Raw genomic sequence first — 20,087 nt, forward strand, 5'->3', positions numbered from 1 at the left:
ATGGAACTGGTGGTTTCGTCAGAGGGCATTTCCAAGAGCACAGAACCTCAATGTGACCTCTTCTGTGTGTTTCCTTAAATAAAGAGGAGAGTCAAGCACACAACCTGGAAAAACAAGTAAGTGAAAACCATCTTCAAATAAAACCATATAAAACTGTAAAACATGAATAGATCTATAAAACCAAAACTTTTCTGGTAGAAAAGCACAGTTGGTTCTGTTACTGGCATCTATGTAGAAGCCAGTGTACTCCTAGTACCGGTCCCAACCCTTAATTCCATTAGAAAGGCCATCAGGCATAAAATTTCGGTCAAGCATGTGGCTCATAAAGAGATGTTGGTGTGATGGAAGAGGATGCTACGGATAGGTTGAAATTGGGTGAGATGGAGCTAGATGATCCTCTTTGGCGACCCCTACAGGAGAAAGAAGAATTAAAATGCAAGAAGTCGTCCAAAGTTGTGCTTAAAACTGAAAAAGGAGAATTTTCCAGAAAGAGTTTACATATAAGTAGGTAAAATCTGTCATGAGGTATTCTTTTGTTTCTACCTTTAGGGTGAGCTGATTACTTTATATCCTTTCTTTAGTTTAGTTTAGTTTTTTTTAACCTTAATACAGATCAGCTGACTGTGACAAGCTTGTGCAGTAAAAATTCAATGTCCTACTCCGGATTTTGCTGGAAACTGGAGGAATTCATTCTTTGGTGTTGTTACTGGAGTCACAAATGAAATTATTAAATCTAATTATTAATTTAGTAATTACATTGTATTAGTGTCAGATATCTACCTACATAACTTTCCAACCTTTTACAAGTGCTGTGCACGCTCATTCCAGCTATAAAGAAGTACTGGGTGATCTGATTCACTGCTGCCTCACCTCCTACTGTAGGCTGACGTTTGCAGATTCACTGAAGACACCCAGTGAGATGAGAGTCAAGCTTTCGTAACGCAACAGAGACATCTGCTGGTGAAAAGTGTAACTGATGTGGATTAAAAGCGACTTACTGGCTGACTTACTGGAAGCCCGACAAATGAAAGGGAAAAATTGCAGAAGTTGGTGGAAAAAATGAGACAAATTAATATCACCACAAGGAAATTTCCCTTTTTTCAGTTCCCCCTCTTAGTTCTGCCTCATTTCTATAGTTCACACTCCCATGTGTTTACCTAGAACAATGAAATAGTCAAATTACTGAAAACTGAAAGCATGAGATTGAAATTCATGTAACAACATTATCAGATTAAAATTCTAATTACTTTAATTATTTAAAATACGTAATTAATTACATTAACTACTTACTACTTTTAATTACTTACTTACTTGATGATGCCCTTCAGTATCCATCTTTAAACCATCTAGGGCAGGGGTGGGCAATCTCAGTCCACGAGGGCCGGTGTCCCTGCAGGTTTTAGTTGTGTCCTCGAACCAACACAGCTGATTTAAATAGTTAAATTAGCTCCTCAACATGTCCTGAAGTTCTCCAGAGGCCTGGTAACGAACTAATCATGTGATTCAGGTGTGTTGACCCAAGGTGAGATCTAAAACCTGCAGGGACACCGGCCCTCGTGGACTGAGATTGCCCACCCCTGATCTAGGGAAAGCAACTACCTTAGCTTGGGTAGTATTCACCTATACATTCATATACACTTATACACATGACAGAGTCAAGTCACAACATGTAGGTTTAAGTTTGAGTAGTGACATATTTCTATCATTTGGACCCAGTAAGTGCCAGTGCCTCCTATTAATTTGAGAAGATCTGACTTGAGTAAGTTTAGTATCTTAGTCTTGTGAAACAGCCTCTAAATATCTGGAATGGAGTTCATTAAAATAGTTTTATCTTCAAAGCAGTATTGTTCATAGTTTATCTTTTGATGCTTTACTGTGAGTTTCTGTTCTGTTATAAGGTGATAGCAGAATATCATTCAGCTAAGGATCTACAGATTCACACAATGAGGATGAGGAAGTGAAAAGGGAATATATACTCATGAAAAAATTTCCCACACCAAAGCACTAATGTCCTTCAGTTTATTTTTGAAAAACTCATGGCTTATCATATTTTATACACACAATACACCCTCATATTAATACACATGTAATATGTGACCTATAATAAAACACAGTATATTGTTATACTATTATATAACCATTTTGAAGCAGCCAAACTGTTGTATGTCAATTCACTTCATTTTTATTTATACAGTGCCAGATCACAACAACAATGCCTCAAGGCACTCCCATTCAAGATCATCTTTTCCACCATGACCAGTCAGTTTTCAGTGCTACTGCACATTTTTTTTAATTATCTCTGGGAGGCACATACACATGGAGAACAGGTGAAACCATACCATGTAGTCATTCTTGTTTTACAGTTAGTGCATTGTAACGTAAAGGAGTTCACCAATTTTCAAGCAAATGCTTCTAAAATTTTCAGAATAATGCTCCTCGACATGCAAGTTTGTGAATATATCATCATATACAAATATATAGCAAATAATAACATATAAATACAGATATGGAGAAATCTCGTGTGCAAGGGGAAAGACTTAAAATGAGTATAGGATGCCTACGATCTTTGGACACCCAGTTAGCATTAAAACCGGCATTGATTCTTTCATGGAAATCACTACATTGGCTCAGGCACACTTCCAGAAATTATTGTCTGTGAACACAGCTCACTATGCCATCCACAAATCCAGATTAAAGCCCTATCATGGAAAGAATAAGCCATATGTGATCTAGAAACACCACTGTCTTCTCTGGGCCAAAGCTGGGTGGAGCAAAAGTGCATTTAAAATTTTATTTCAAGCTGTATCAGTTAGCCTTGTCAAGCAGCTAACTGATACATGTACAGTGTTTTAGCATAGAATTTTAACAGTGTAGTCCCCGTAGAACACAACAACACATTAAAAGCAAATTAAAACATTAGCGGTGGATGGTGGCTATGAATAACCACTGAAATATATCTACTGTCAATGGGAAGAATTATTTTTGGAATCTGACACCTGTTTTATGGCAGAACATTAATTTTCTTTTAATGAAATCATTTTATATCACTGTTAAATTAGAGGTAAAAGAGCTGCAACAGCAACAACTTCAATGAATTCATAGAGTGAAAATATACAAAACACCACTCTCTGACAGTGCTAAGTAGGCACCATACCCTGGACTGAGGATGGGGGGATTAAGTTCCTCAAAATAATGTGATGTCATTGGCAGCACAATATGACAGTGAAAATAAGAGTGGCCTTCATAACTTATATTTTTTTCCACAATCAAAACTCGCATAATTCACTAAAAGATCATGACAGGAGCAAGAGTCTGGCCATTCCTAGTCAGGACAGCTCTGGATAGACGGATAACACACTATGACCAAATGAATGTGTGGTACATTGTTTTGTTAAGTAACTGTGTGGCCTTCTCAAACCTGTTTGCTTTCCTGCTATTTTTCATCATTCTTCCATCTCCCCTCATGCCTCTCACCCTGGAGACTTTGGTTCTTTCTTTTGTTTTGGATTTATTGGATTAACTTTATTGGATTATTTTTCTGTAGCCACTTTTCTGTAGCCTCACTGTCAAAAATTATTTTGCTAAACAAGTCTTTTTTCAGCCTCACAAAGTTAATTAAATGTCTTCTTTTCACTTTACCATATTAGGGTAATCTGTACAAAAATACACCTAAAATTCCCACAAAATCTGAAATGCCATTATTTAGTTACTAATACCGCTTTGTATTTTTATTCTTTCTGACTGTATTACATTTAGGTTTAAATGAAAGGTAATATGCTTTCAATGTAGCCTTTTGTTTTTTGTTTCAGTCTTTCTAAAAGCTGCAAGGGAAAGTAAAAGTGTTAGTCTCCAGACATGTCTGGACTTTCCTGACGCGGTAGGCAAAACCAAGTCCCAGCATCCCAGCATGAGTACAGTTAAGTCTTTCCATGACACAGTTTGTATTTTTTTTCTCTGTACACCAACACAGCCAGCCATATTACCTCATTACACTGGAACTCTTAACACATATACCACCTCCAGACCCTTCAGAATGGAGAATCAATGATTGTCACAGTTCTCACAGGTCCTTTCACTTCCTTCCAGTTGGTCAAAAAAGAGACAGAGGGCACACACAACATGCAGATGAAAAGTGTCTTGAGACACAGAAAGCATTTCCTTTAGGACAGAAGGACTGTTTACACCAATGTGATGTCGTAAGTATAAGAATACATTATTTACAATGAAGATTATTCCTGATGTTTTAGTTTTAGTTTGATCTAAATCATGCTGAGTATACATACATAAAGTAATAAGATGTGATATTCTCTAAGACATGAAAATCTGATTTTTCAAGTATTTCCATTTTGTTGTGTTGTTTACTGTTCATTTGTATGATTTTTCTTTTTTTATTCTCAGGATTTTCTGTGACATTTAAGCTTACTGTACGACTGTACATTACATTTTCTGGTTTGTTGGATTAAGCTTTCCTGCTTGTTATTTTAAAATGGATCCTGGAATGGATGAGGAACAAAGCAATTTAGAAAGAGGAACACAATGTTGCAAACCAGACATTATTTTCTTGACGCTGAGCATCATCAGTTTCCTTGTTCCTGTTGAAGGATTTTCCCTGAAGACTTGCAGAATCAGCTACAGTACGGCCATATGTGTCGGGAGTAAACTCAGAGCTGTTCCTGGAGATATTCCCTCAACTGTGACAGGCCTCGATTTAACTTCTAACAGAATTTCAACAATACATGCATCAGACTTCAAAGATCTACTAAATTTGACTAAGTTAGACCTTAATATCAACAGCATTTTACAGATAGAAAGCGGTGCGTTTGCCAGTCTAAGTTCTCTTGAGACATTAAATCTAAATAATAACAAACTTGTTACACTGGGAGAAAATGTTTTTGATGGCTTGAGTCGCCTCATTGAGCTAAGAATTAATCAAAATCGCATTAAACAAGTGGCATCCACATCTTTTAAGTCCATGACAAGTTTAAAACTTCTGGACATTTCTCATAACAACCTGCACCACATTACAAAAGTTCAATTGATATTGCAACATCTGCCACATCTACGGGAGCTGGTAATAAGCAACAATGATTTAACCACTTTTCAGTCATTTGAACTGACAAACAAATCATTAGAACTTCAGTACCTTGATTTGTCAAAAAATCCCCTCACAGTCTTCAGGATCACTGCCGATGTTTTTCCAAATCTCACCTGGTTTAAAATTGGGAGCCCAGCCAGAAAGAAACAAATGATATGGGACGTGCAAAACAAGACATTTCTAAGTCGTGTTACTACTCTTGACATTAGTGAGCTTCATTTGGGTCTTGGGGACATGGAAAGGTTGTTAGAGTCAGTGAACTCATCGTTAACTGTTCTGAAAATGAATGCAATGACACATAACCTGACCACACTGATCAACATTTCCTGCACCATCCCAACAATGAGGACTCTGCAACTTCGAAGCAATAAGCTCAGCTTTGTTAATGCATACTTGTTTAAGTTGTGTATTAATGTAACTGAGTTAGTTCTGACAGACAACAAAATAAAAAACATCCACGATGATGCTTTCAGATCCCTTAAAAATTTAAGGATTTTAACACTGAGTAAAAACAGGCTTCCATTGGTTCCAGCTGCAACAAGGAATCTACCAACTCTTTCAGAGCTGGATCTCAGCACCAATAACATCAGCACACTGGACTGCCATGATTTCACCAATCAGACAAAGCTCAGGAAGCTTTATCTTTATCAGAATTCAATCACAGCTCTGAAACCGTGTCTTTTCAAAGATTTAAAAGGATTAGAAACTCTAAAATTACAGACAAACCAAATAACTAAATTAAATTATGCTTTCAAAGAACATTTGCCTAAACTTAGATACCTGTATTTAAATATAAACAAACTCACTGCTATCAAAAACGATGCATTTAAAGGCTTGCACTCCCTCCAGAACTTGTCATTACACCAAAATCAAATAGAAATTCTTGATCATAAGAGTTTTGTAGGACTGACAAATCTTACCTGCCTTCATCTACAACGGAACTCTATTAAACAAGATAAACTACAAAAAGGTATTTTCAATCCTCTGATTAAATTAAGAACACTGGATTTGAGTGAAAATCACATCAGTTACAATGAAAGTAGAAATTTGCCTGATCCTCCATTTTCTCAGCTGTCCCATCTAGAGGAACTGCTTGTTTTTTCACAACACCACAGGTTGCATAGTTATCTGCCTGTGAACTTCTTGCAGGGTTTGACCAGTCTTTTGAGTTTCAAAGCCAGGAATATTCGTATTGCGTCTCTGGACAAAGACACCTTTGTTTACACGCCACAGCTGCAATTACTTGAACTTTCTTCAAATGAACTTAAAGAACTCCCTCCAGATCTGTTTTTCCCAATTCCAAACCTTAAAAGCCTTTACATATCCAGGACAGCTCTTTACTCTCTAGACTTCCTTAAAGATGCCAACCTCACAAAGCTGGAGTTTCTACAGGCAAGACAGAATTTATATTCCGTTATCCGCAAAGAAGATATACAATCCCTACCAGCTCTGACTTATCTGGACCTTCAGGGCAATGGATTCACCTGCAACTGTGATAACAGCTGGTTTCTCTCGTGGGCAATAAATGACAGCAAAACTCAAGTTTATGATGCATATAACTTTACGTGCAACTATCCACAAGAATTCAAAAGTAAGAAGCTGTTGGACTTCGACACCCGCTTCTGCTCACTTGATATGGGCTTCATTTGCTTTCTCTGTACCACATGTGCAATCCTATGCTTGATGGTGGTGTCCTTCACTTACCATTTTATGAGACTGCACCTGGCCTATGCCTATTACCTGTTCATAGCTTGGTTCTTTGACAAAAAGCACAAAAACAAGAAAACTCCTCATCAGTACGATGCCTTTATCTCCTATAACACCCACGATGAGCCTTGGGTCATTGACAAGCTCTTACCAAAACTGGAAGGTGAACAGGGCTGGAGACTGTGCCTACACCATCGAGACTTTGAACCAGGTAAGACTGCAGGCTTGAATTCAAAGATAAATGGTGATTGTTTGACTTGAAAATGTCTCTCAGTTAGTCTGTTTTTGTCTGCCCATCACTTCATTCCAGATTAAAAAACTATATATAGAGCAATTAAATCTAGAACATTTGTTTTGGTGATCCTCAACCTACTTGTCCAACAAAGTTAACATTTTCTTTCTTTTATTTTCTGTTTTTCACATTGAGACACCCTAGTAACTAAATTTTAATTTGTTGACACTACTACAGTAGCTTTGCATGGCCTCAATCAAAGGTTTATCGGTGTCAGTTGAATTAGGGGAGATCATTTGGAAGTAATGAACATGATTCATCAATACAGTAAAATTAATCAGTGTATTTTGTGATTAAACATCAGTGACCTGTCATGGAAGAACAGAATCCCATTAGTGACAGGATTCAGGGCAGGGCCCCCTGGAGTCTAGGTACTGGTGTTTTTGCTCTGAGAGATTTGGGCAAGGTGGAGATAGGGAGGAGGTGGTTTGCACAGATCAGAGTCTGAAAGGAAGACTGATGTTGAGCATAGGTTTAAACCACACAGAGCGGTGGTTGACTGGTTCAAAGAATGCAGGCAAGAAGATCCGGTTGCACAATAAGGATATCAGTATTGAGAGTGACAGTGTGGGAAAGTTGTAGTGATGCAATAAACAGACTTGCAACCAAACACCCAGGACAGCAGGCAGAAGCATGACAGCAGATCTTCCTTATTGAAGTTGCATACAGTTTAATTTACATTTTAAAAATTGCTATTATAAAATTTACCGTTAATTAAAGGTCAGTAGCTTTACAGCACTGTTGCCAGACAGTATAAAAGTTCTGGGTTTGAACCCGCTAGCTCGGGCCTGTCTCATTGGAGGTTTCCTGTAGCACCCTCAAAGATTGATGTAGGCACGATGTAGAGTTATAAAACAGGGTTTATTCTGGTCTTGACAACCCATGAGAACAGGTCGTGGACGAAAACAATAAAACAAAAAACATCACATCAAAATGCACTCTTGTACTTGGTGCCAATGAATCAAAAGTCCTTAATAACAGAAAATAAAACATTTAAAGTACACAAACCTTGTGAGCTGACATCCAGGAGAGACTAAATAATCCTTTATGGCCATTATTATCTTATTCTCCATCTTTTTTCTCATTTATTTCTTCTCTTTTTCTAACTTTGAACATTACTTTCTTTCTCCATGTGTGGAGCTAACCACAAGCTGCAGCATGCAGACACCATGTATGCTAGCAAAAAAGTGGCTGGGTGGAGACCCAAACTGCAAACAACTCTACCCTCCATAGTTCACCACCAGAGGGTGCAAAAGAGCAAAATCTGGACATACAGCTCAACAAAACATCAAATGCAAAAGATCTTTACATTACCTGTTCTTCCTATGCATGTGTGGATTCTTCAACTTCTCCCACATTTCAAATACATACATTCAAACTGACTTTAACTAATAGGCCTCTGTGAACTAAAAAATGTATGATAGATAGTGAGACTACCTAACAGCAGATACCTGTTGGAGTACTTTTGATAAAAGTTGTCATTGTTGTGCTTGAAATTGCAAACGTTGTTTTGAACTGCATGTTAAGATATTTTTCTTTCCCTCCCCTATATCTAGGATGGTGGGGGATGCTATTAGCTATGGTGTATAACTGCAGACAATTGCATGTAAGGTTCTGGTTCGCTTATTTAGTAAGGAATGTTTACTTCCTGCCATTTATGGGCTCACCTGTGCTTGTATATGGTGGACCGTTAAAGGAGTTAAACCATGTACGGGGGAGATGACCCTTTTATGACCAGCAGGAAGTCACATATATAGAGACACACACACACACACACACACACACACACACACACACACACACACACACACACACACACACACACACACACACACACACACACAGTGCCTTAGCTTTTATGATGTACCATATGGGTTTTACAATGGTTGTGTGTCACTGAATAAAAGGCTGCGAGGGGACACTGGTCTTTTGGAGTTGGCTGGGATCAGGTGAGGAGCTTTCAGTTCCAAGATCCTGATCCGACCGGCTTCCCTTGCAAGTTTAATGGACTGAGCTCTAATTGTCTTGCTTTGTTCATGGGGATAAGTCTCTGAGTCAGCGAGGCCTGCGAGTGCAGACCTAACAATACCTCAAGATACTTTCATATGTACTCTAGAGGGTGTCACCACAGTACTTACATGACCTACTGAGGACAGCCACTGAGTGTAACATTTTCTCTTCTCAGGGAAGCCCATCATAGATAACATCACGGATGCCATTTATGGAAGCCGGAAGACCATTTGTGTTATCAGTCACAAATACCTTGACAGTGAATGGTGCTCCAGAGAGATCCAGGCAGCCAGGTAACCTGTTGGCTCCTTCAGGCAATGTATCGTACATACACTGGTATGTAGTGTGACTTTGTAGTGTATCTAGACTCATGTGTAGATACACTACACTTAATTAAGACAAATATCTAATCATCCAATCACAAGTTTAAATTACACTAATTTATTTAGAAAATATTCTGATAACTTTTTCAAATGAAATTTACAATTAGTTTTCATCACCTAATGAATTAACAGAAAGGCAATAATTTATATGAAGAAACTGTTAGCCAGCAATAAACAGTTGGCATACTGTCACCGTAATTCTAGTTTAAGTTATATTCTTGGATTTGTTGTTCTTCACGATTTTGGTTCTCTTTATTGTTTTCCAGGTGTTATATTCTTAGTTCCTAGGCTTTAGGTTTCTGTTACTTTGCCTTCCCAGTGTTCAACGTTTCATGTCTAGTCACTCTTGTCTTCATGTTCCCCGTGTCTCTTCAGTCATGTCTTGTTGCCTCAGAGTCAAATCTGCATCTTTGTGAATGTTTCCTGTACTTTGATAGTCTCGTGTGCTATGTGAGGGTTTTCAGTTTTGCTTCCTCCCAGTCTGGTTATGTCTGATTACTCCCAGCTGTGCTCTCCTCCTGTGTCTAATTCCCTCCTTATTCGCTTGTGTATTTAAGCCCTGTGTTTTGCTCTGCCTGTCGTCTTGTCGTCCCATGTGCTGTGACTTTTTCTGTGTTTTTTCACGGCCATGGTAATATCTAGCTGTTTTCTAGTCTTTTAGTTCTTTGCCTTCCAGTTTCCAGTTTAGAATTTGTTTTTGTGAGTTCCAGGTTTTGTTTGTTTTCTGCTTCAGCGCAATAAAAGTTGCCTCTTTGAGTTCATCCTTCCGGTGTCTGTCAGTCCTGCGTTTGGGTCCCGCCTGTCCCACGGCACTAAACATGACACATATTACGGTTCACTTCCCCATTTATGTGATTGCAGGTTTTCTACAATCCTTATTGTTTTACCTAGTTATTTACCTTTCAATTTAAAAAATAATCAATAGTAGTTTTTACCACTAGATGGAACTTGATAAAATTAACAAAAATTCAACGTTACCCACTACAGCAGTTTTTCAAGGAAAATAATGCTACACCAAAAGTATAAACTCTGGCAAACTGCTATTAATGTAATGTAATTAACCTCTTTAGTGGCATTTAACCTGAACCTTTCAAACTGGCATGCATGAAACTTCTTAAAAATTTTTTTCCAGCTTTTATTCTCCTCTTTAATGCCTTGTGATTTGTTTTACTTTATTCTTTTGAATCAGTTTTGTGTCTTTGTGTTACAATGACTTCAGGAATTCAAGACATAAAGCACTTGAGTTTCTTTTTCTCCATCTTTAGTTTTCGTCTGTTTGATGAGCAGAAAGACGTACTTATCCTGGTGTTTCTGGAGGACATTCCCAGCTATCTGCTGTCTCCCTACCACCGCATGAGGAAGATGTTGAAGAAGAAAACCTACCTGAGCTGGCCACGAGCTGCAGAGAACACAGAGTTGTTCTGGGAAAAACTCCGGCAGGCTCTAGAGACCAGTGAAAATCCAGAAGCGGAGTTGTTACTTCTCACTGTGTCAAACACGCCATGATGAAAAGGAAATATAAAGTAATTATTTAGCAACAAGTGTAATTCATACTTTTTTGAGATTCGTTTGCTCAAAAAATCTGTTATTGTTGCCCTGATAACGGACTGTGTTTAGACTGTTCTTCCCATTCTATGCAAGGCCACCTGGGTTGGCTGGAAGACTGTTTACTTAGCCTGGCAGGGCGAAGGACACTGTCTCAGCTGAACTCTGGACCCATACACACACACGCACACAGACATATATATACACATGCAGATGTACACTCATCCCCCCTCCAAACGCCTTCGACGCTTATTCCCCTCCGATGCTGACGGTGGATCAAGGAGACCAGCGCATAGGCTGCAGGCCCGGATGTACTGTCTACACTGGCTGTCTCTCACCCTTTACCCACCCCTGTTGCTTGTCATGTGTTTCTTTGGTGTATTAAGAGTTTTTTCATGTGCTATGTGCAGAGGTGTTTTTTTTTCGGTTCTCAAACTGATCTCCCTGTTGGAGCTCAGTCTGGGGGGAGTTATTTTTTTCTTCTTATCTTTCCTCATGTTGTGCTTTTCCATGTTATACCCCTCTGACCTGTCTTCCCCATGTGATGTTTGTGTAATGTATGTATGGTCGGAAGGGTAAGACGGCGCTGGCACGGCTGGCAGCCTTAACCCAATTTCCTTCGGGATGAATAAAGTATGATCAATCAATCAATCAATTAATACCAAAGACGCAATACGTTTATTTGAAGTATACCCCTTGTTGAACATTTTCACAGATTTTCAGCACTCAATTTTGGGCTTTTTTCTTTCCAGTCAGTTTTCCTGTTGTTTAACAGAAATTGAATGTCACTTGAAGTGTTTGAAAATCAGTTGACCAGCTTGAATACAATCCAAGTTACTTAGTTATCATATGTTTTTGAGTGTCTGAGCTCTGCCATTTCACATCTGATAATAACAGATGCACATTTAATGTGCCTTGAAAAAAAGGTCAAAAGTCAGCCTCAGTGTGCTATTACCAGGCCATGATTTTATTGTAAGTTTGTTTGTAATTATTCCATAATAGTGAGTTACCATATTCAGATATTTCTGTAATCTTAATGTGTTTATTGTTTCTGCACAAACTGTTTACATTTTGTTTGAAATAGGAAAATGGAAGAAACAACAAATAAAAAGATATTCTGTCTTTGATGAATTCATTGTAGTTTGCGGTTGATCGGGCTATTACAGAATCACACATTTAATCTTCACTTTAGTCTTAAAAAGATACTAGTATATTGGATGACATAAACATACAGGAACGGCAAAAAGAATGTATATCTGTAAGTAAGGACTCACATTTGACTCTAAGTATTCTAGAGTCAAATGCGAGGCCATCTGTCCAACAGCTAAAGCAACCGGACAAGGATCCCAAGCACAGCAGCAACTCTACAACAGATTATAGCAAATTATTGCAATGATCCAAACCGCAATCCAATTTTAATGCAGGACTTTGTGAATGATGTTTTCAAACCTCAGTGACCTGGGCTGTAAGGTTGTCGAGAAGAGACGGTAAAAGTTACTCTACAATATTGTGAGAGACTGATAAACTCAAACAGAAACCTATTACGTCAAGCTATTACTCTTAAAGCTGATTCTGCAAGCTTTTGAATCATGGGGTATACTTTTTAACACACTTCTCCTCCATTTTGGCTTTAGTTTTGTTAAATAAATAATGACACATTGGAATATGTTCAGCTGAGGCCATAACATTTTGTTATGTCCTGATATATTAGGAACATTAGAACTGAAAGAGGATGTACCTTCTTCTTCTTTTTTTAAATATGACTTTACTTTTTTTTCTACGGGTGTTGCTGAAATTTTTTTAAGAAAGTGTTTTGTAAAAGTCATGTGCTGTCCAATAAATATTTTATATAAACAATTGTTTTAACTCATTTTGCATAAGAAATTATTTACGATTTACAATATTAATTACATTATCACACCTTCATGATTTCTTTCTCTTTTTTTTGCATTGTTGTCATAGTATTATGGACAACAGACATTTCATGACACAAAATGTATAAAAAGCAACAGAAAACTGCAGCATCTAGTTTAGTTCCCTCTTTAGAGATAAAAATACACACAGTTTCACAGAATTTGGCCCCTTTCTGAGAAATTGGAGCATATTTGTCACTTTGTGACTTAGTTTAAAATAACTTTTTCACAGGCCAGTTTTTTTCACAGCACCTACATAAGAATATTTATAAAATTCCTAGCACAGATCAAATAAATAGTATAGGCATAGTATATCCAAACACACCCATTAAAAAAGCATGAAACATAATGACATAATGGCAACTTTGTAGCTTGAGAGTTAGAATCCTGAATGCTCATGAAATGTTTGCATGCTGTTAGTGTTTTTATGGACAAACAAGGGATATGAAAGATTGTCCAAAACTGTGAATGTAATTCCAGCTTATTTCAACCTGGTGCATTCCTCCATTAATGTGTCTGTTGTTCTTTAGGTCATATGAACCAGGCTGCCTCCATTTTTGCCAGATATGAGGCTATGACAGAATCCCACTTTTAATCTTCACTTTAGTGAAGATACTATCATATTGTATAACTCAAACATACAGGAGCAGCAAAAGGAATGTACCAAAGTTGTCATGGTCCTGAGTCTGAGGACTCGGTGTTTTGTGTTTCTATATATTATTCTTTATTCTTGTTTATTCTGTTTTGTCTTTTGTTTAGGTTTGCTATGTGTTAGTGTTTTTGTTTCATGCCTGCCTGTGTTCCCTCTGTCTGTCCATGGTGTTATTGTGTCTGTCACCCCACAGCTGGATTCAGGGACTATTGTGCGACCAGCTGTGGTGAGTTCAAAGGACGCTGGTGCTTCTGAGACTGTGTTTTCTGGGGCTGTTCGTAGTGGGAGTAGAGACAGTACACGGAGCTTACCTACCTTCGTGGTAACTGACCTCTCACAAGTTGGCATTTTCAAAACATCCATAACAGTAACTGACTGTGTTTCATCCATTCCACCACCAACTCCAGTCTCACTTCAACCAGTACATCAGCCTTTAGCCAGCTCATTAGCCCAGCCTGCATCTATTCCATTAGCCCGGTCACCCGCTCCCTCCATACTGGAGGCTGAGACGTGTGCCACCCATTTTGAATCCCCTTCCTAGCACCCATTTTAAGCGGAGAGACAAACCCATTAAAACCACTCTAGTTGCTCAGAAACTGGCTAATTTAGAGACTGTTACTCGCCCCAGGGCCTCCCCAGAGGCTGAGATTCTGCCTTCAGCCGACTCTGGACCCCTGGAGGCCAAGACGCCAGCTAAGAACTGCACCGTGCCAGCGCTGCCTGGGCAAAGCCAGTTCCCTGCGCAGTTTCAGTTACCGGTGTCTCTGCCAGAGGTCCTCGCACCTGCAGGTCCTGTTCTGTCCCTGCCAGAGGCCCGTGTGCCTGCTGGTTCTGATCTGTTCCTGCCAGAGGCCCGTGCGCCTACTGGCTCTGATCCGTTCCTGCCAGAGACCCGTGCGCCTACTGGTTCTGCTCTGTGTTATCCAGAGGCCCACGTGCCTCCTGGTTCAGCCCTGCGTGTGCCAGGGGCCCCTGTGCCCACTGGTTTTTGGACTGTTTTTGCTGGGGGGCCCGAGGAGCCCGTCCAGCCTCCTGCCTCGTCTGCTGGGGGGCCCGAGGAGCCCGTCCAGCCACCTGCCTCGTCTGCTGGGGGGCCCGAAGAGCCCGTCCAGCCACCTGCCTCGTCTGCTGGGTGGCCCGAGGAGCCCGTCCAGCCTCCTGCCTCGTCTGCTGGGGGGCCCGAGGAGCCCGTCCAGCCACCTGCCTCGTCTGCTGGGGGGCCCGAGGAGCCCGTCCAGCCTTCAGCTGCATCAGCGTCACCTGCAGCAGCAGCAGCTTCAACATCATCGCCTGCAGCAGCAGCAGCTTCAACATCCTCATCATCGCCTGCAGCAGCAGCAGCTTCAACATCCTCATCATCGCCTGCAGCAGCAGCAGCTTCAACATCCTCATCATCGCCTGCAGCAGCTTCAACATCCTCATCATCGCCTGCAGCAGCTTCAACATCCTCATCATTGCCTGCAGCAGCAGCAGCTTCAACATCCTCATAATCGCCTGCAGCAGCAGCAGCTTCAACATCCTCATCATCACCCGGCGTGGTCTCGGCCTCAGCTTCACCCTCGCCGTCGCCCGGTCCGGCCTCTGCCTCAGCTTCACCCTCGCCGTCGCCCGGTCCGGCCTCAGCTTCACCCTCGCCGTCGCCCGGTCCGGCCTCAGCTTCACCCTCGCCGTCGCCCGGTCCGGCCTCCGCCTCAGCTTCGTCTGGTCCAGCCTCCGCCTCAGCTGCAGCCTTGCCTGGTCCAGCCTCTTCATCAGCTTCAGGGTCGCCTGCAGCAGCCTCCTCACCCGCGCCTGCAGCAGCCTCCTCACCCGCGCCTGCAGCAGCCTCCTCACCCGCGCCAGCTGCAGCCTCCTCACCCGCGCCAGCTGCAGCCTCATCATCCTCGCCAGCTGCAGTTTCCGAGTCTTCATCCTCGTCTGGTCCAGCCTCCGTGTCTTCGTCTTCATCCTCGTCTGGTCCAGCCTCCGTGTCTTCGTCTTCATCCTCGCCTGGTCCAGCTCCGGCTTCATCCTCGCCTGGTCCAGCTCCGGCTTCATCCTCGCCTGGTCCAGCCTCATCATCGGCTTCGGCGTCGCCTGCAGTGGCCTCCTCTTCAGGGTCATCAGCTTCGTTTGACCCAGCCTCTGCATCAGCTTTGTCTTCGTCTGGTCCAGCTTCCGCCTCGGCTTCAGCCTCTGCCTCGTCTGGTCCAGCCTCCGCCTCGGCTTCAGCCTCCGCCTCGTCTGGTCCAGCCTCCGCCTCGTCTGGTCCAGCCTCCGCCTCGGCTTCAGCCTCACCTGGTGCAGCGGGGGCCACGCCACCTGCAGCTCCCCTACTACCACCTCCACATCGTCGGTCATCTGCCAGGCCGTTGGTCAGGCATCTTCGCCACTGTGGACGACCTTCTGAACACCGCCACTGCCTTCCGCGTGGCCGGCCTCCGGACTTGCATTGCCGCCACCGTTGCCGTCCACACGGTCGGCCCCCAGAACTGTTGCCTACTGCGTGGCCGGCTTCCGGACCTGCCCGGCTGCCGCTGCCTTTCGCATGGTCGGCCTGAACTGTTTTGGCCTCCGGCGCTGTCGGCCTCCGGGTCGGCCCCCTGAACTTGGCCGTCTGGGCCTTTTTGGACTCAGTCTTCACTACTCTGTGTAACCCGGTGTTCATTCTGCGTCTCTCTGCCATCCTTCTCTGTGCATTTTGCCCCTCCTCCCGTGAGTGTTTGGTTTCTGGTTAGCTCTTTAGTTTTCAAATTCAAATTCAAATTTTATTTGTCACATACACAGTCATACACAGTACGATATGCAGTGAAATGCTTATACAACTGCTCGTGACCTAAAGAAAAAAAGAAAAGGCTATGAATAAGATAGGAAATAAATATGAAAATTAAAAAGGGTAAATTTAACTAGGAAGGAATAAAATAAAATATATATATGAGTTTGTTGAAAATAAAATAACTGTACAACACAAATTAGAATGAAGGGCAAATTTAACTGGGAAAGAATAAGATAAAATATATATGAATTAAAGTTTAAAATAAAATAACTGTACAGCAAAATACACAATACACAGTATAGAAATATATAAGAATGTATGAAGAAATATAATATATATACAATAACAGCAGCTGTACAAGTATTAAATGGAAATGAAGAAATATAATGTCCAGTGTTGTGCAAACCACATTGTAGGTGTCTTGTGCAGTGCAAATATGCTTAAAGTGATTAAGTGTAAACAAAGTCCAGACTGTCCAGTGTGTGTGTAGGAACCATATGTGTGGGTCAGTACTGTGTGGTGGTGTGATTAAGAGACTGTATCGCCTGCGGGAAGAAGCTCCTCCTCAGTCTCTCTGTGTTGGTCTTCAGGGAGCGGAATCGCTTTCCTGACCTCAACAGAGAGAACAGTCCGTTGTTGGGGTGGCTGAGGTCCTTCACGATCTTCCTGGCCTTGGTCCAGCACCGCCTGCTGTAGATTGAGTGCAGGTCAGGGAGCTCGGAGCGGATGGTGCGCTCAACTGAATGCACAACCCTCTGTAGAGCTCGTCTGTCCTGCATGGTGCTGTTCCCAAACCAGGTTAAGATGTTTCCCGTCAGGATGCTCTCTATGGTGCACGAGTAAAAGTTCCTGAGCACCTTGGAGGGCAGTCGGAAGTCTCTCAAGCGTCTGAGGTGGTAGAGACGCTGTCGGGCCTTTTTCACTACGGTGTTGATGTGACAGGACCATGACAGGTCCTGCGTGATGTGAACTCCGAGGTATTTGAAGCTGTCCACTCTCTCCACTGGGCACTCGTTGATGACAGGGGTCTGGTAGCTCCTCTCCTGCTTAGTACTGAAGTTCACTATCAACTCCTTTGTTTTACTGACGTTTAGAAGGAGGTTGTTCCTCTGGCACCAGGTCTCCAGATTCCTAACCTCCTTCAAGTAGGCCGTCTCGTTGTTGTCAGAGATCAGGCCCACCACGACGGTGTCGTCAGCAAACTTGATGATGGTGGTGGAGCTGGTAGTGGCCACACAGTCATATGTGTACAAAGAGTACAGCAGGGGGCTCAGAACACACCCCTGGGGGGCTCCAGTGCTGAGAGTGGTGGAGGCTGAGACGTGTCCGCCCATCCTTACTGCCTGTGGTCTGCCAGTTAGGAAGTTGGAGATCCACTGACACATAGATGAGCTGAGTCCCAGGTGCTCCAGTTTGGTGGTGAGTATGGAGGGAATTATGGTATTAAATGCAGAGCTGTAGTCAACGAAGAGCATTTTAACATAATTCCCCCTTCTAGTGTCCAGGTGAGTGAGTGATGTGTGGAGGAGATGAGAGATGGCATCGTCTGTGGAACGATTTGGACGGTAAGCGAACTGTAGTGGGTCCAGTGTGTCAGGTAGTGAAGAAATGATGAAGTCTCTGACCAGGCGTTCAAAGCACTTCATCACTACTGAGGTGAGGGCTACAGGGCGATAGTCATTGAGAGAAGCAGGGTGTGGTTTCTTTGGGACAGGAACAATGATGGACTCCTTGAAGCATGTGGGGATCACCGACTGAGATAAAGAGGTGTTGAATATCTCAGTGAACACAGGTGCTAGCTGGTATGCGCAGTCTCTGAGGATACGACCTGGGATGCCGTCTGGTCCTGCTGCTTTCCTGGTGTTCACTCTCTTGAAGGCTCTCCTCACGTCATGCTCAGAGATGACGAGCACGTTCCCGGTGTTGGCATCTTCCTGTCTGCAGCCGATAGCGCCGCTAGCGCTAGCATCGTTGGAGACCTTAGCTGCGGCCTCGAAGCGAGCATAGAAAGTGTTCAGCTCGTCTGCCAGAGTCGCGTCCGCGTTCGTCAAACCGGTTGTTGGTGCTTTATAATCCGTTATTGTCTTTAGTCCCTGCCACAGGCTCCTAGAGTCACTCTGTTGGAGTTGTGACTCTAGTTTCCTCCCGTAGCGCTGCTTCGCCTCTTTCAGCGCCTTCCGCACGTCATAAGACGCGGCTTTGTACGGGTCCATGTCCCCCGTCGCGAGTCCCGTGTTGTAGGCAGCGGTGCGGGATCTCAGAGCGTCGCGGATGGTTTTATCCACCCACGGCTTCTGGTTGGGAAACGTTGTGATAGTCTTTGTCTCCACGGTATCATCTGCCCGATGAATCCCACCACCGCTTCCGTAAACACGTTGACGTCATCATCGGAGCTGTTTCTGAACATGTCCCAGTCTGCGCCGTCGAGTGTGTCCTGTAACGCGGCCACCGATTGGTCCGTCCAGCGCGCGACCTTCCTCTGAACCGGAACTTCCTGTTTCAGCCTTTGTTTGTATTTTGGCATGAGGAAGATGGTGGCATGATCAGATTTGCCAAACGGAGGGCGAGATTGTGCCTTGTAGCCGTCCTTGACCGTAGTGGAGCAGTGGTCCAGTGTCCTTTCACCTCTGGTGGGGCAGGTGATATGTTGGTAAAAGTTCGGCGCTGCGCGTTTGAGGTTGGCGCTATTGAAGTCCCCCGTCACAATAAGCGCGGCGTCCCGGTGTTGTGTCTGATGCCGGGTGAGAGCCTCATGCAGCTCGCATAAGGCAGTGTCCGTGTCCGCTTGTGGTGGTATACAAACGGCACTTATAATGACCGATGTAAACTCTCGAGGTAGATAGAAGGGACGACACATGATGGACAGTAGTTCCAGATTTGGTGTGCAGGAGCATGTGAGAGGAACAACGTTCGCACTGTTGCACCAATTGTTGTTAACCATTAAACACACGCCGCCTCCCCTTGACTTCCCCGAGTCCCGTGTCCTGTCCATGCGGTGAACCGAGAAGAACTCGGCCGGCTGGATGGCGTGGTCCGGCACCGCTGGGTTCAGCCATGTCTCGGTGAAGCAGAGGAGATTGCAGTCCCGAATGTCTCTCTGGAACCTTATCCTGGCCCTGAGGTCATCAAGCTTGTTCTCCAGTGACTGGACGTTGGCGAGCAGGATGCTAGGCAGAGGTGTGCGGTGTGCACGAGCTCTCAGCCTGTTCCTGACGCCGGCTCGTTTCCCTCGAGGCCGCCGCTTCGCGTCGCGTCCTTTGTTCTCCCTCAAGATCTCACTCGGCCAGCTCGGATCCAGAGTTAAAAACTTCGAGTTGTGAGTACATTGTATACCAATAGAAACAAGAGTGTCACTGTCATACCTAATGTACCCAATGGTGATGAATTTGTCGATTTAAGAACGCTGAAAACTAACTTATAAAACAAAAACGAAGAAAAGGTGGTCGGAGCAGTCGTGACGGCAGCCGACCTCACCGGCGCCATCTTTTCCCCACTTTAGGTTTGTTTTTCTCCCCGCTCTGCTCTTCATGTTTTTGTCACTTCTGTAAATAAACACTCACTCGCACCCCAGCCAGTACCTGCATTTTGGATCCTTCTCTCAATACACCACACGACTGCTCCCCAGCCGTGACAAAAGTATTCCAGAGTCAAATGCGAGGCCATCTGTCCAACAGCTAACAGGACAAGGAATTCACATAATGAAGAATTTGTGTATTGGAAAACGACACCATTTTC

The 20,087-nt window shown here is 43.1% G+C and overlaps 1 protein-coding gene across 1 annotated transcript; it reads left to right on the plus strand.

Moving 5' to 3' along the window:
- Positions 1–341: 341 nt before the first annotated feature.
- Positions 342–10,993, plus strand: LOC134634117 (toll-like receptor 13). Its single transcript, XM_063483183.1, has 4 exons — positions 342–427; positions 6,883–7,013; positions 9,280–9,397; positions 10,753–10,993. Exons 1-4 carry the CDS (start codon positions 342–344, stop codon positions 10,991–10,993), a joined length of 576 nt encoding a protein of 191 aa, XP_063339253.1.
- Positions 10,994–20,087: the final 9,094 nt, after the last annotated feature.

This window comes from Pelmatolapia mariae, linkage group LG9, assembly GCF_036321145.2.
Source record: "Pelmatolapia mariae isolate MD_Pm_ZW linkage group LG9, Pm_UMD_F_2, whole genome shotgun sequence".
Taxonomy (NCBI): domain Eukaryota; kingdom Metazoa; phylum Chordata; class Actinopteri; order Cichliformes; family Cichlidae; genus Pelmatolapia; species Pelmatolapia mariae.

What these genes read in the sequence shown, in the direction of transcription:
- LOC134634117 (XM_063483183.1), top strand. Translation starts at nt 342, where the DNA reads ATGGAAGAGGATGCTACGGATAGGTTGAAATTGGGTGAGATGGAGCTA. An exon ending in CCATCGAGACTTTGAACCAG is followed by an intron (nt 7,014 to 9,279) that starts GTAAGACTGCAG and finishes TTCTCTTCTCAG; the next exon opens with GGAAGCCCATCATAGATAAC. An exon ending in AGAGAGATCCAGGCAGCCAG is followed by an intron (nt 9,398 to 10,752) that starts GTAACCTGTTGG and finishes CTCCATCTTTAG; the next exon opens with TTTTCGTCTGTTTGATGAGC.